This window comes from Phoenix dactylifera, chromosome 11, assembly GCF_051530095.1.
Source record: "Phoenix dactylifera cultivar Ajwa chromosome 11, Ajwa_hap1_PhDact_Kaust_v1.1, whole genome shotgun sequence".
In the NCBI taxonomy this organism is placed as follows: Eukaryota; Viridiplantae; Streptophyta; class Magnoliopsida; order Arecales; family Arecaceae; genus Phoenix; species Phoenix dactylifera.
In genome coordinates this window covers 3,326,591-3,342,429 of record NC_143200.1, presented here as the reverse complement: position 1 = coordinate 3,342,429, position 15,839 = coordinate 3,326,591, and the positions used below count along the sequence as shown (strand labels likewise).

The 15,839-nt window shown below is 37.9% G+C and overlaps 1 protein-coding gene across 1 annotated transcript; it reads left to right on the top strand.

The window, feature by feature from the left end:
* The first annotated feature begins 2,252 nt into the window (after nt 1-2,252).
* LOC108511551 (large ribosomal subunit protein eL32z-like) lies at nt 2,253-15,487 on the top strand. The gene is made up of 4 exons (XM_039128365.3): nt 2,253-2,410; nt 2,693-2,784; nt 14,296-14,477; nt 15,125-15,487. The coding sequence occupies exons 2-4, from the start codon at nt 2,695-2,697 to the stop codon at nt 15,252-15,254; spliced, it is 402 nt and encodes a 133-aa protein (XP_038984293.1). The 5' UTR covers nt 2,253-2,410; nt 2,693-2,694; the 3' UTR covers nt 15,255-15,487.
* The last annotated feature ends 352 nt before the right edge of the window (nt 15,488-15,839 follow it).

Sequence of the window (15,839 nt, the reverse complement as noted above, 5' to 3'; positions counted from 1 at the left end):
TGTGGCCCAATGCATTTGGAGGCCTAAGGCAAACTCACTAAAATTTTTTTTTTTCTTTCTATTTTATTTTTGAGGTCTTTTCTGTAGTGGGCCGGCCTAAGACGAACTCACTAAGAGAGACCTTTTTTCTTTCTGTTTTGTCTTTGAGGCCTTCCCTGTTATGGACCTTCTTTAGGCTAGGGCCTTAGGCGACCGCCTCACTCACCTAAGAGTTGGACTAGCTTTGTTCGTAAACCAACTCAGCTAGTAGTGGTTTTTAAATTTTTCAGTTTCATCGTATTCAGTATACATTAAGAGTTATATATATTCATATACAGATAATAAAAAAAAATATAGATTGATATAACATATTAACAAAGCAAAATATTACTCGCTGATACAAGTTGTTATGTGATATATAAAATTATTTTAATAAGATCATACTAATTAAAAATAATAATACTGACCGATACAGAATCACGCTAATAAAAAAATATTATGCACTGATACATATTGTTTTATGATTTTTAAAATTATGCGGACAAATGGTATGTTATTGTGCCGATGAGGCTGTGGTGTTTGGTGTCTCAAGGCGCAGGATTAACATCCCCCTCTCAAGAGCCTTTTTTTGGGGCTCATATATATATATATATATATATATATATATATATATATATATATATATATATATAGTTTATTAGGAGCTGGGTTGTGATGCCCTTGTTTCCACATGGTAGTTGTATTAGTGTCGTATGGTATAATTTGAACTTTCCTATACTATCTACTCGGACTATAATATACAACACACATACATACATAGAAGCTATATCTGTACTTGTATAATTTGATGCTTTTGATTGATGACAAAAAAGAGCCAAACAGTTTGGTATATTTTCCTCCATTTTTTTTTTTTTTTGGTGAAAACGGCAATTCATGAGTACATCCTGCCAAATCAAAAGAAAGCAAAAAATACAAACAGTTTGGTATATTTTCCTCCTTCACTTCATCATGGTTATGTGGATGGAGCCTTCCACTTAAGCTACCAAATCAGACTATATTAATTGATAAGCTCCAATACAACAAAACCACGAGGATAGCCCGTCAAGTGGGAGCTCCAATTCACCATGCCATTGCATAATTAGGACTGCAAATTAATAGTCCAAAATGCTCACGAGTAGCTCGGATTCCGCTTGACTCAGCTTGGTTTAGGCTTAACTCCTCTGGCAAACGAGCTGAGCTTTGAAGAGCTTGGCTTCCAAAGAAGTCGAGCTTGAACTTAAAAATATTTGTAAGATAATATAGAGACTTGGCTCAGCTAGCCAGAAGCTTATACCTACATCTTATTTTAGCCAAGCTTGAATTGTGTTTCCTATGCCCTCTTGAGGTTGAGGCAAGCCTTAAAAACTCTTGCATAAAAGAATCAGAGCTCAAGCAGCCCAGTAAGGATCAACTTGTTTGCCCTACCATAAATGTGTTTGTATGTGAAGTGCCAATTTATTGAGATGATAAGTCGACCAAATGTTAAGAGTTCAAATTTGGCCTTTAGAAAGAAAATATAAAAGAGGAAGAAGAGGAGATGAGAAAAAAAAAACCAAAAACCAGCATATCATCTCGCATCGCCTTTTATTTTACTCTGGTTTTACAAATAGAAAGCAAGAATTCTATTTCTATTTTTTAAGTTTTAAAAAATAGAAATATATGGTACAAACATAAATATAGTGATGATGGTGGAGGTGGTGCTAGTAGCGACGAATGTAGTGGCAATGGTGGTATCGATAATATGGTGAAGGCTAACAATGATCTCTATGATAGTAGTACGGGTGATAGTAGTTTTTATTTAAATGTAAATCCAAAAATTTAGAATAATACTATCGAAGAAACAAATTTAGAATCTCTATTTGTTAAGCAAAAGGTATAACCATCGGAACAAGCTTAATTTATCAGATTGGGTGAAGTTAGATTGGATTAATGACATGACATCAGGCAGTGTATGTAATCTAAGAGGGGAGAAGGTTTGATTTTTTTTTTGTGGTCAATATTCAATTTAGCTCGTGATTTTACTTGAGTGCATTTGTACAATTCTAATTAAAAAGGTTGTTAAACAAAGCAGTTAGACATTTAATCTGGAATATAAATTTATTTATTCATTTATTAAGCTGTTTTAGCGCAAGCCGTAACCCAAGTTCATGTAACCTTCGTCCAACCCGATCCAGCAAGCGGATTAGGCAGTTCCGAATCGGGTCGAGCCCAATCCTAATTGCATCGAGCCCAATCCTAATTGCAGCGCGCCCCGCCACTCCCCCGCGCACGCACCGAAAACCCTAACTTTTCCGCCGCCCATTATATTCCGTTAGGAGTCGCCGCCGACGCTGCAACCCTCTCGTATCGTCTCTCTCTTTTCTTGGGTCAGGGTTCCCGCCTCGATCCGAAGGTATTCTCTTCTTCTTTCTTCGTCTCTTTTGCTTCGCGTTTCGAATCCCGATATCATTTCAGCTGGAATTTGCGATTCGGTGGCTTGGAATTGATCTCATACGCCTGTTAATATTTTTTTCGAAACTCTCTGATTTATGGATGTTTTTTCCTTCAGTGTTTTGGAATTTTTATTGTTATGGATGTAGGGTTTTGCTGTATTATTTCTTTAATTTTTCCCCCTCTGCCGTTGTTTTGAAAATCCAGATTTTTCTTATTATCTTTGTTGTTTTTCATGGCGAAGAAATGGCGGTTCCGTTGCTTGCGAAGAAGATCGTTAAAAAGCGTGTCAAGAAGTTTAAGAGGGCCCAGAGTGACCGCAAGATTTCCGTCAAGGTAAATTTCTCTGCTTTTCCTTTTGTATATATATATTGTGATATTCGAGCAAGTGGCCATGACTGCCTGCAGTTTATTTGTAGAAATTTATGTTGTGGAAAGGATTAGATTTGTTTTTTTTTTGATTAATGGTTCAATGTATTCTTGTAACTATTTGGTTTTTTTTGAGTTTTATCTTTTTCGAGAATTACATATATTAGTTCTATGTTTTCTGATTCTTATGTATGATATGTGTATCTAGGAAGTATTGGATACTAGTGACGGCTTTTCATTTGTCTTCTTTAGGTAATTTAGTTTGTCTGATGTGAGATGTTATATTTGTGGAAATTACAAGGATATAGGGTCGCCGTTTAGAATTGGCGAGCAACTATGAATTTGTTTGTTCTAGTAAAACAATCATTGATTAAATGAGTTTGTAACCTTGTATTTGAAGGATGAGTACTTAGGCTTAATCAGTAATGACGCTCCTAGAATCTGTCCTCTACCATGACCGCAACGTTAGTGCAAACTTTTGAGTCTGAGAATGAACGAAAGCTTCAAATTTTGAATGTCATGTGCATTTGTAGGAGGGCTTGCAAAGACTGTTTATATATGGAGATGATTGACAATCTTCTAAAGACAACATCACATCCCTGGTTGCTCTTGAGAAAGTCATGAATTCGTGAAGAGTTGGAAAAATTGGTGTTAACACACTATCTAGTTAGATTTGAAAATTTAATGTCCATGCAAAATGATTTGATGGGATATGCTTCCAAAATAATCTCTTTCAAAGACCTTATGGATGAATCTTACTGATGTTCAGTTATACTCTGCTTCACTAGCATGATGTTGCATGTATTAAGGTTGAGTCCTAAGGTAATTATTTCTGTTGAGTAAACATAAGATCATGAACACCATTCTCTTAGTTAAGAAAGCAATGTATATGTGATCAATGCATGTTCTGGAGCTTGAACATACATATATCAAATTAATTTAAATTACAAAATACATAATGACATCTAGTCCTTTTTGGAGTAAGTATTTCGATAATCTATTGTTTGACATCTAGTCCTTAAGGGAAGATCACAATAACAAAATTTGACCCATAATTTGGCTAAGACTATGAAGGGCAGTAGCCGTTTGACTATGATGTCTTAGATGAAAGATATGTATACGACCCACCCTGATTGTGTAGAATAAGATCTGTTGTAAGATGAGGATTTAGAGATGTCCAAGGATCTCTACGATATCATCAATTGTAGTACTGCTTGTCTCGAACCATCTTGGTAGGCCCATCTCCTATATGCAGTGATCCTTATCTTGCATGGTATGAATGAAACGTGACTTGTTGGATTATTGACTTAGACCGAATGGCCGTGAGTCATATTTTGCCACATGTCCGGTGCTACCTCCCTAGTCATTAGATGCATTATTGTTCAAATTGTTGTTAGCATCATCACTCTTATAATGAGATGATTTGGGCGATTAGTTGTCCAAGGATTCGATGGTCTCATAATCTAGGTGAGTGAATTTGCAGCTTTTTCCATTTCCCTCTCTTGCTGTTTTGAGAAATTATTTTCTTTCTCTGGCAGCCCTTGCCTAATTGGCTTTTCCAATGGCTCGACCATGCTCATCACTTTGTTTGGTCCTACATCCTTGACTGGATTGGGTGTCATGGTGACCTTTTTTTAGCATCTTTGTGGTAAATCTCTGGATGTATGTTTCAAACATAGAGCCTTGCAATCCCAATTGGCTCCCTCATAACCTCTATGATGGCTTCTAATGCTGGGCATTAGTTGGTTGTGAACGTGGCATATGTTGATCTACCCACTGCTTTGCATTCGTCCTAGTTTTCTTGGTTGTGACATAACCAGTGGAGGTGGTGATCTTGGCTCATTAAGCTTTGGCTACTGCTATTGGCCCTCAAGCTTTGCTTGTCTATTAACCACCTAAACGACATATTACTCTATTTGATCAATTACTTGCTCCATTAAACTCACGATATATTTGGTATCGTGTACTTTGTCAAAAGCATCAATTGATTGATGAAAGAATGTCTTCTCGTCATAATATATCAACAAATTGATGATACTTCTCTTGTTGAGCCTTGTTCGATCATCACACATCAATGTCATACAAGGTGTTCCAGTTGTTTTGGTAGGAGGCTATCCATCTCTCTAGCTCTTGTTATGATCAAGTACTTTACCATATATATCCCTCGATCCTGAAGAATCGACACCATGACTGACTTTCTGGATGGAGCTGATTGCGTAAGAGTACCAGGTGTTGTTTACAACATTTGCAAGGATGTGGGTGTAGCAGAATCAAGAGGTAATAGCTCTTCATATGTCTTTTTTCTTATTGTTGACAGGATATAATTAATTCTTTGCTGTTTTGAGTCTTTTCTAAGGAAGACATTTGGTCTAAGTTAATGGTGGTCCTTGTTGCTGGTAAAGGCCTCTAACATTGATCCGATCGGAAGGAAAGATTTTCTTCAACCCGCTCAATTCAAACCTCTCAAAAGAAAACTAGAAGAAGATGGAAGAATCTCGAAAGCAGGGCTTTAAGTTTTCTTTTTTTTCATTGATCCTAAAAAAATGAGGTACATAGCCTCTATTTATAATGTGAGGTCCGTCTTAACATAATTTGGATCGGATTCCTCTTTCTAATCCTAGTAGGACCCTTTTTTTCTTTTTTTTTTGGTACATTGGCACCTCACACTAAACAAAGATGAGTACCCTTTTTTCTTAAATAGACATCTTTAGTAGAAAAAAGCTAAAAAATCGCAAGAAGGTAGATCTTGACTTCTACATCAACTCTGCCTTCTATCGCTCTGCCGAATTCTTAACGGATAGGGAGTTATGCTCGGTTAAAGTTTTATTCGAAAAAAAAACTTTTGATTTGATCATCCCGTTTCGGGCCCAAACGATAGAATTTCAGCCTGATTCAACCTCGCCCAAAGTTGTAGATCTCGAAAAGATACCAGATTTCAAAAAAAGATCATTTCAATCGGGCATCGTATGATCAAATTATGGCCTCCTGAAGTTTGACATGCGACTCGGTTTTTCAATATGGTGGATCTTGCTTTTGAACCCTATCCAGGCTTGCTCGTGGTGGCCAAAGTGTTCCACATGAGTCTAGTGATCCTCCTAAATATCCGTAGTGGCTAAAGTATTCTACATTGAGTTTGGCGACCCTCTTGGATACTTGTAGTGATCAAAGTATTCCATATCGAGTTTGGTGATCTTCTTAAATATTTGTAGTGATTAAAGTAGTCTACATCGAGTTCGGTGATTTTCTTGGATCAGAGCTCTCATCGTTTAGGGAATTTAGCTCCTGTTAAATCAGAACTGAAAATAAAAAAACATACTTTCCTACCTCGTGGCTGAATCACTTGGTTTTGCTCGAAGATAGAGTTGTTGGTGCTTGTGTTGAAGGCGTCACCAATCGAGACACGATCTCAGTTAGGCTATCTTTTTCTCTAGTTGTGTGAAACATTCCATCATCTCATGTCCGTTGAGATAGAAGTAGTAGTCATACTCGTCTTTATCTCAATGTATTTCAAGCACGAATAGCGCTTCTTCTGACTGTTTGTGCCGCTCACACATCTAGACCATGCACTAAAGCTCCCATAGATATAGATGGCCGAAGCTCTGATACCAACTTGATCTGATCAGATCAAGTTGGAATTCTACCAGGTAAGAGCATAGCTATGATACCAACTTTATCTAACTGTTATCCTTACCAACAACCTCTATCATTGACCGGCTTCTCCTATAGCCTATATCTTATTAATGGACCCAAAACGGGAACTCCCTTGTACCGACTTAGGAAGCAAAATTTTATATTTGGAGGAATTTGGAATTGAAGAAGCCTTAGGTCATGAAACTAAAGGAACCATTATCTCTACAAGATCATAGAGAATATGAACAATTAGCAAGCTTTGGTCAAGCATCAGACCTTCAAGAGTAGCTGATGTCCTGATCTCGAAGCTAACCTACAATGGTGAATGCTCAATTGGATCTTACTATCATTTCACTAATAACTGTAGTTTTGCTTGTCCATTATGAAACCCTTATAAAGAAATTTAGTGCCTAAATGAGGCTATCCATGTGGCTTGCCCTTAAAGGTTGACTACATATAGGAAAAGGTTGTCAATGAGCTTTGGTTGCAATGTTTGTGGTTGAAGTTTAGGAATACAAGTCAACTCTTCTTTCAATGTCCTTTCGCTAAAAAATTATTATAACAATTCAAGACCTCACCTCAAAACAATTAGTAAGAAGATATTATTTAAGTTCCTAGGCTCTATATAGATACTAAGATCTCTTCTATGTATAAGTAACCTAGGACTAAACATACACCCCATTTAGTTCCGACGTCTTTGCCCAGCTATAAGGATCTAAATCTAGTCAAAATCGATCATACATCCACAAACACCACAATTTGTCTATGGTCAACCCAAAGAAGGTTTGTGCTGCAAGATCCCCTAGTTATATTGGCGATAGGCCAGATCTGCTTTGATATCAAATCTAACAATCCATGACCTTATCTAAAAAGACTAGTTAAAAAGTATTATTTAGTTTTCTTAGCCTGATATAAGTATCAAACATCTCTCAAATATATAACTGATATGGACTAAATACATGCTCATACTTGTTCTCACACTTATGGTTTGTTCTAAAGAACCCCTTAATGTGAAATGTTGGCCACCATCTCTTAGGACTTGCTAGAGAATAAAAAGGGTCGCACTAAAGATTAAAGAAGTTCTTTGGTTCAACCCATGGAATGCCGTACCGGCCCGTACCGGTCCGGTCCTAGACCGGTACCGGAACGGATAAAAAACCGGTATTTTTCGGTTTTTTATCCGAACCGGCCGGTACGGGTGCGTACCGGCCGGTACGGAGCCCGTACCGGCCGGTTCGGAGCCCGTACCGGCCGGTTCGGAGCCCGTACCGGCCGGTTCGGAGCCCGTACCGGCCGGTTCGGAGCCCGTACCGGCCGGTTCGGAGCCCGTACCGGCCGGTTCGGAGCCCGTACCGGCCGGTACGGGCCTCGTACCGGTGCGAACCGGCCGGTTCGCACCGGTACGATTTTTTTTTTTTTTAGAACCACAGCGCCGCGCGCTGTGGTTTTTGAAACCACCGGTACCGGCCGGTACGGACCGGACCGGACCGGTACCGTACCGGTCCGGCCGGCCACCGGTACGCCGACCGGTACCGGTACGGCGGACCTTGGTCACTTCAACCTGTCTTAGCTTTATGTTGGCATTTCTAAACGGAATGAAATGTAGAGTATTTCTGCAGAAAAGATCATCTAGCACATTAGTTTTGAGCAAGATTTTGCAATTACTTCAGTTCCGGGACAGTTTATGCACTCCAAAACGAAGGAAACTCATTCACAAATTTGGCAAGCTCTTATCTTCTTTCCTAGCCATGAGTCCCAGTTTTACATTACTGACCTACTTGTAAACCATCTTGGTTCTGCTGTAAAGGTTCTCTATGTATTATTATACTATAAGCGATCAGTATAGATATTATTCTTCTGGTAACAAAGATTTTGATGGAAGTCAGTTTGACCAGGAATTGTTAGTGAGCGAGATTAGGTATCTATACCGTAGCTGTCCAGATTTATTTGAAGTTTCGGAGAAGGAAGTGGAAAAGATAGTGAAATCAATACTTTCGCGTGAGTATAGATTTTCATTCTTCTAATTCTTCAATAAGTTCAGGGAAGGTCTTCCTTCCTCCTACTTACCTCAAAAAAAAAATATGCATAGCAATGGGTGGATCAGAGACATCAATGGTTGAGAAGATACATAGCTTTATATTCCTCAAAATCATGTTAACATATCTTTAGAGACCCTCCTTTTCTCAATTGATTTCAAGAGTTTAGCAGGACAACTACCAACTTCATTAACATCATTACTTACTCTGATACGCAAGAGATTCCATCACCTCCGAGAGAAATCACATTTTTTGATCCATGTGGAAGAATAAGAAGGTCAACTATCAAAAGTTTCAAAACTCGACATTGTAATCATCTTAGCATCATCAGAACTATGGTTTTCAGTGAGGCAGAACAGTACAACTAGCCAACCTCGTTTCCTTTAAATGGAGGTCAACTATCAAAAGTTTCAAAACTCGACATTGTAATCATCTTAGCATCATCAGAACTATGGTTTTCAGTGAGGCAGAACAGTACAACTAGCCAACCTCGTTTCCTTTAAATGGAGGCCCAAGTAGGACCTGGCCTGGCCCATCCAAAATCAAAGTATTCGCAGGATTCAATTCTTATAATGGTAAATGTTTAAACCAACCTGAGCCCATCTACTAAACGGGCCCAGGTTTTTTGATCCTCTGCCTTGTTTGACTGGCCAACCTGTCTGGCTCTACAAGTTCTAACTAGAGAAATTTGGAATGCCATCTTCAACATATTGTAGTGGTTCATGTTTTGATGTCAGTCGTGGGATTTGTTTTTAGATCCTTTCTTCAAAAAAGATTCTGGTCCGAGGATCTTGTAAGGTTTGATATTTGTTGGGTCTTGGTCGAGTCTAATTTACTTAAGTCCTGAGATTTTTAATCTTCTTGTCGATGCAAGTCACTCAAAAACTAGGACTGAATGGACACTTCAAAACGTTTTCATATCTTGCTTGTGGGAAACCGCTGCTCTAAGATTGTCGTGCAAAAGCACCAAAAAAACAAGAGGGTGGCAACTTGAATCTAGCATTACTTGCCTTTTCTCTTAACTAATTACAAGAATATTTTCGAAGCTGCGCAACTAGTATTATGTATAAAATCATCAATGTATGTGCACGGACTATGATAAATTTATGCCTTTATTTGGGGCTAGGCGCATAATGGCTCAATAATAACAATAATTATAATACACGGACTTTTCTGCTTCTGTGAAAGCTAATGATGTGGCTTTTTCTGAAAATATGAAAATGAGTTGCTTCTGCAAAATTCCCTATATACCATTGTCTTACACATTCTCTAAGCATTTCAATATGCAAAACTTATTATAATTTTTAGATGTTCGTATACTTGTTCAACAAAATACAAAGGTCTCCCATTTTACTTTGCTGAACTGGATAAAACTTGGATTCTGAGTCCTTTTCATTTCTTCCGCGGATCAAGTTGATGGACAGCTATGGTGGTTCTGAACAAATTTGATTGCTACGATAATATATTGACATTGACTAGTGTAAGCAGCTCCCATAGATATAGACAAATTATAAAAGTTCTTCAATCCATGACCTAAGACTTATGGAAGCTCCCAAAGATATAGATGACCCAAGCTCTGATACCAACTTCTAATTTATCTCTAAGTCCATGGAAGCAAATCTTTATGAAATCCAACATTATCGTTTCCTATCTTGCTAATTTTATCTCAACAATTTAAACATAACTTGCAAATTGCAAGTGAAGAAAATTCTTTGAATTGAGAGATTAATAGAAAATTACTAAAGGGCGGACTTTAGCGCAATAGTAAAATTGCTCCATTTGTGATATGAATATTATAGATTTGAAACATGAAAGCAGCTTTTCTATAAGGATAAAACTCATCGACGGTTCGGAATATGGAAATAAGCTTTATGACCTTTCTGTAGACAGGTTTTTCATATCAAGCAGCCTCGTGTATTGGCTGCAGGGATAAAGCTAGTCATGAGTTTGAAATAGAGAAATATTCAATTAGTTGGCAAATACCAAAAACAAATCTCAAAATCAAGGATTTGGCACAGAAGCATTGGCTGCTCTTTTATTAATAGAAAACACCACGAATTACCAAAGTTTTAATCCGTGAACCAAGGATTTGACCATCAAGGAAGGCGCCCCAAATGAAATCAAGATTCCTAACAAAAAATATATTGCGGGAAATGGCCTGGGGCAAACTTGGAATAAAGAAAGCGGGCAAAATAATTTAGGAAATAAAATAAACGTCGGGTTTTCCGATTTTGGCGTCTTGCGGTCCTATAAAACACAGTGAGTCGCAGTGTCCCCAGCCTCCAGCATAACTCTCTCCAATTTCTCTCTCTCAATGCTGTTCTCTTTAGAGCTCTTGCTTTCACTCTTTTATCTTTCCATTCCTTTTCCTCCCTCATCTCTTTCCCCTTTTTTCCCCCTCTCTCGGTCTCTCTTATACGGATTACACTACAAGTTTGTGCTTTTTCTGTTCCCCTGGAAGATAGTGCTACGGTGACCGCTCAGCCATAACTCGCCAGTGTTCGTCTCATATTGATTTTGAGGTAACAATTTAATTCTTCCTTTTTTTTTGGTAGTCAATTTTTTTTTGTCAGGCCCTACTTTTCTCGAAATTTTTCTTGCCTTTTTGCCTTTCTCCCCTCCCCTCTCCTACTCCGACTTCTATCTCCCCGTTTCCGTGGAGATTTATGATCTATATTGCATCCGTTGTCTTCCTGGACATGAATCCGTATTCGTTTTTATCTCTTTTCTTCTAGCTTTTTCCTGAAATTTCACTGTTTCCCTTAGAAATCACAACTTTATCTCTTTTAACCCTTTTTATTCCCCGTAGATATCACGAATCCTCTTTTTCTGTTCTACCATGAGCTTTTGTTTTTTTGAATGGGCTTCTGGTTTTTGTTGTGTTACGGTGGATTATGACAGATGCAAAAGGAATAGATTTCGAAGCGATGGACAGGATGTATTGGTCGCCGGTTAAGAGAACGGAGCACGTTAACGTGACTCCAAAGCTGCGGCCGCGGTCAAGATCCAGCTCCGGCGCTCAGGCGAACCGACCAAGTTGGCGGGCTGGAGGATGGTGCGTATCTTTTGTGACGACTACGAGGCCACCGACTCCTCCGGCGACGAAGACGAGTGCTGTTACCTCCGCCGCCGCATGAAGCGCTATGTCCAAGAGATTAGGTTCAAGGACCGCCCTGCCAAGGGCGCCGCTTCCGCCGCCGGCGTCAAAGGGAGATCCGGGAAGGTAGGCGGAAAGAAGAAGAAGCCAGTCCTTGGAAACTCCGGCGACCAGCCAGGCTCGCCGGTGGCCTCGAGGTTCCGTGGCGTCCGCCGCTGGCCGTGGGGGAAGTACGCCGCGGAGATCCGTGATCCTAGGCTGCGTGTCCATGTGTGGCTTATGGAAGTTCCAAATTCCTCCAAATATGGAAGCAATAATTTTTTTTTTAAAAAACAAGATTTTATATTTTTAGACAAATGAGTAACTTTAATAATTTAATTGCATTTAATAGATATGATATTTTATAAAATTATGCAAAAAACTATGCATGTTCTAGAAAAATTGTCCCAATTATCAATACATATTGCCATATTTTTCATGATTTTTAGTTGAATTAATAATTACATAGATCATTAAATATCTTCAGAAAAATGAGAATTTGTATTGTAATGCCAAAAATGACTGAATTAATTTTAAAAAAACTGTTGCATTGTCTTTGTAGAATACCAATATTCATATTTGTATAATTTTTAAATATCTTTAGTTCACTTTTTATAGAATAATATTTAATTACATAGTATCTAAAAAATAATTCTAATTAGATTAATTTAGAACCCTATTTGGGATGTTATATATATATATTTTTCAAACCATGGGTATGTCTTAGTCACCGTTTATTTTTGAAATTTATTGGAATTTGGGCTTAGATTTGGGTAGCTATTATTGTGCCCAAATTTAACTATATTGCTGTCAAAATAATATCGCAAGTAATGTGCATACCTCCAAATATGCTGCCATTTTTTAAAATTTTGAATGTTATGCTATTTGTTACTATTTATTTTTTAAAAAATATATAAAATCAATAAAAAATTATGATTTTTTCTTCATTACGTAGATCATCCATAGATCTATAGCATGTCATGAAATCATGCCACCAAAGTACAAAATCTTGATATGATTACTTGTGATTGTACCAATTTTTGTGGGCATAAAATGAAAAAAAGACAAGAATGAAGAAGAGGGAGGGGATTTTACCTAATTTGGCTTGGATATGGCCTCAGAACTAACAGACTCTTCTTTGATGGTTTTTTTATCTCATAAAATCCACCATTTTCTTCATGGAGTTTTAAGAAAAGAGGGGGGAATGGCATCCCATGGCCTTCTCTCGTTTTTGTCACAGGATGGCCCGAACTGACTCAAAACAAGTCGTGCTAAGCAGAATTATGCAGTTCCGCTTCGTTTGGAGTGGTTTGGGTAATTCATATCAAGTCCCGAACCGATAAGCAAAACTGACCTAATTTCCATATCGGTTCAGTTCAGGTGGTTCAGATTGGTTTGGCAAATCCCATATGTGATAATTCTTTCGGGTTGGGATGACGTGGTTAATTTTTGAAGCATTGTATTTAAAGTTGATGGATTCCTTGTCACATTTTGAACTTTGTTTTTAGACATAGTTGCAAGTCATTCCACGATTTCCAAACGCTATTTTGAAGTAATTTTTAGTTGATAGAATTAAGGTGTCATGAGCATTTGGGATTAATTGCCTTTTGGGGAGCTCACCAATCATGTAATGTGGTACCAATGCCTGCGTTGTCTTCGAAAAGCATGCTAAGATTGTTATGGTTGAGATGGCATACTTTTGAAGGTTAGGATCTAGGAGGCATTTTATGGCTTTTTAGATTTTGTTTTCTAATTTGATGTGTCAGTGTGATCAGGAAAAAAAGTCCTGATCCCTATTAAGTGATTTTTTTCCATCTTGCATTTACACTACTTAGCTTGCTAGTATAAATTCATAGTATACTAGTGACAGCGAGTCCATCGTTTAAGAATTATGTTTTGTTATAAGCAATTTCCGTTTTTTTTAATTATCTTAGTTGTCCTCATTAGGTTCTGTTTTAGCACTCAAAATCATAGTCATAATATTAGGTCGATATATGACTTAGAACATTCTTGAGTGTGAATCTAGTTTTATGGTCTATTACTAGTAGACTCTCGAGAACTTTTCACTTAATATTTGGTGCATTCATGGAGTACATGAAGGCTCCATCATGGAAGATATGTTGGTATTGCTTATTCTCTGTTTTCAGGATAGAAATGTAACTGAGGGTTCTGTGGGTTTTGTGATAGGAAGAGAACTTTCTTCTAAGTTTGGAAGTGTTCTGAAATTTAGCTGATCTTGGGACTGGGGAAATTATGTATCAAGTTACTTCATTGCATCGAGCCTGATGAGATCTTTCAATTAGAGGATTTTTAATATATTTTTTTACTAGATCTTTCATTTTCTTTTAAATTCCTTGCTGGAAATTAAATTGTGTTATATCCAATTTGAGGTGATACCTGGTTACACTGTTTAGAAGCATACTTTGAACTGCATTGTCAGTAAGAATCCAACATGGCTGTAATTTGAAGCACTTGCTAAAGAGCATTACATACAGGTTTGTCATGATGAAATGGCTTATGACTATGTATTCTATGTTTGTTAATTCCAAGTGGATTTAACTAGCTGCCATTAGCCTTGGTACCATGTGTTGTCTTATATTTCTGAATCTTATGAAGCACTGATTGTTTGTTTTACTGTTTTTCTTTATTAATTTTATTGAATTTTTTGTATGATAGCCAAGCTGGCGTAGGCCCAAGGGTATTGATTCTCGTGTGAGAAGGAAGTTCAAGGGATGCACTTTGATGCCCAATATTGGCTATGGATCTGACAAGATGACCCGGCATTATCTGCCCAACCGTTTCAAGAAGTTTGTGGTTCACAATGTCTCTGAGTTAGAGTTGCTTATGATGCACAACAGGTATGTATTGTTTCTTTTTTCTTTTTCTTCTACTAGGATGCGCTATATGCTGGTGCATGCTATATTTTGATTGTAATGTTTGCATGGTAAAGATCAGATGGACTGGATATTTAGCATCTGCTCTGGGTACATGCAGTATTATAGATGTATTCTTTTGCTTTCTACTTGAAATGTGCAAGTGTCTGAATGCATGTAAATGTGTGCATACGTAAATTCACCCTAAACCCTTGCTACTTGTGTAAATTATTATTAGGAGGAGTATATCAAAGGGCAATTTTGTGAGAGGTATGCGTATTAGGTCATTGCACTATATTTTTCCCTTCAAATATGCATTTTTCATGGACATGCACAAAACTAAGAGTATATTTATCAGAAGCTCGAGAGCAACCTTGCAACAACAAAAATGTCATGGCTCCTGAAATGGAATTAGAGATTTTGGGGAGTTGCTTGGCTTTTGCCATTAGTAGCATGAATTTCTTGGAAAATGAAGCTAATGAACCTGCAATTTCTTCTTCTGTTTTATGGCCTTTTTCCCTGCCCATTTTTGCTGCAAGAAATGTGCTAATCCAATATGGGATCCTATATCTGTATCTTTTGGTGTTGCAAAATCTTATCTCACCAGTTTTAACTTCAATGGTTCTTTCTAGGACTTACTGTGCTGAAATTGCACACGATGTCTCTACAAGAAAGCGCAAGGAGATTGTAGAGCGAGCTGCACAACTTGACATTGCTGTTACGAACAAGCTTGCGAGGCTCCGCAGCCAGGAGGATGAGTGACCTAGTTCTGGAAATTTCAACTTTTATAGTTATGGACTATTTTGGTTTTGGTTTTCTTTTTGTTGGGTGCTATCCTCTAGGCAACGGATCGTTTTGAGGTTTACTTGTTTTAAATGACTAAACATCATTTCCCACCAGTGCCTGATTGTTGCTCTCACTTTTATGTTTATGCACTTCTGTAACTGTTATTGATTGTTGATCATTAGGTTGGAAGCTATTTGACGTTCTGCTCATGATCATTCAGGCCGTTCCATCTTGTTTACTGGAGTTCAAGTGCATCTAATTCTATTATGATTTTTTATGAAAATATTTGCCAATACAAGTTAGTCAGGAATCATTCATCTTTGTCGCCAGGGGGGGGGGGGGGGGGGGGGGGGCGGGGGCACAACAAACTAAAGCAGGAGCTCATTGTTCAAAAGCTGATGCTTATATTATCAATTCCTATGTTGCTTATGAACGCCGAAATTTGTTAGCCTTGTGTTTGGCGCTTTTATGCCTAGTACAGTTGTGTTATCCTCGAACATGAGGTAGAATACTCCCTGTATTTCAAGTAAATTTGCCAAGTGATCTTGTGAAAATTGTTGT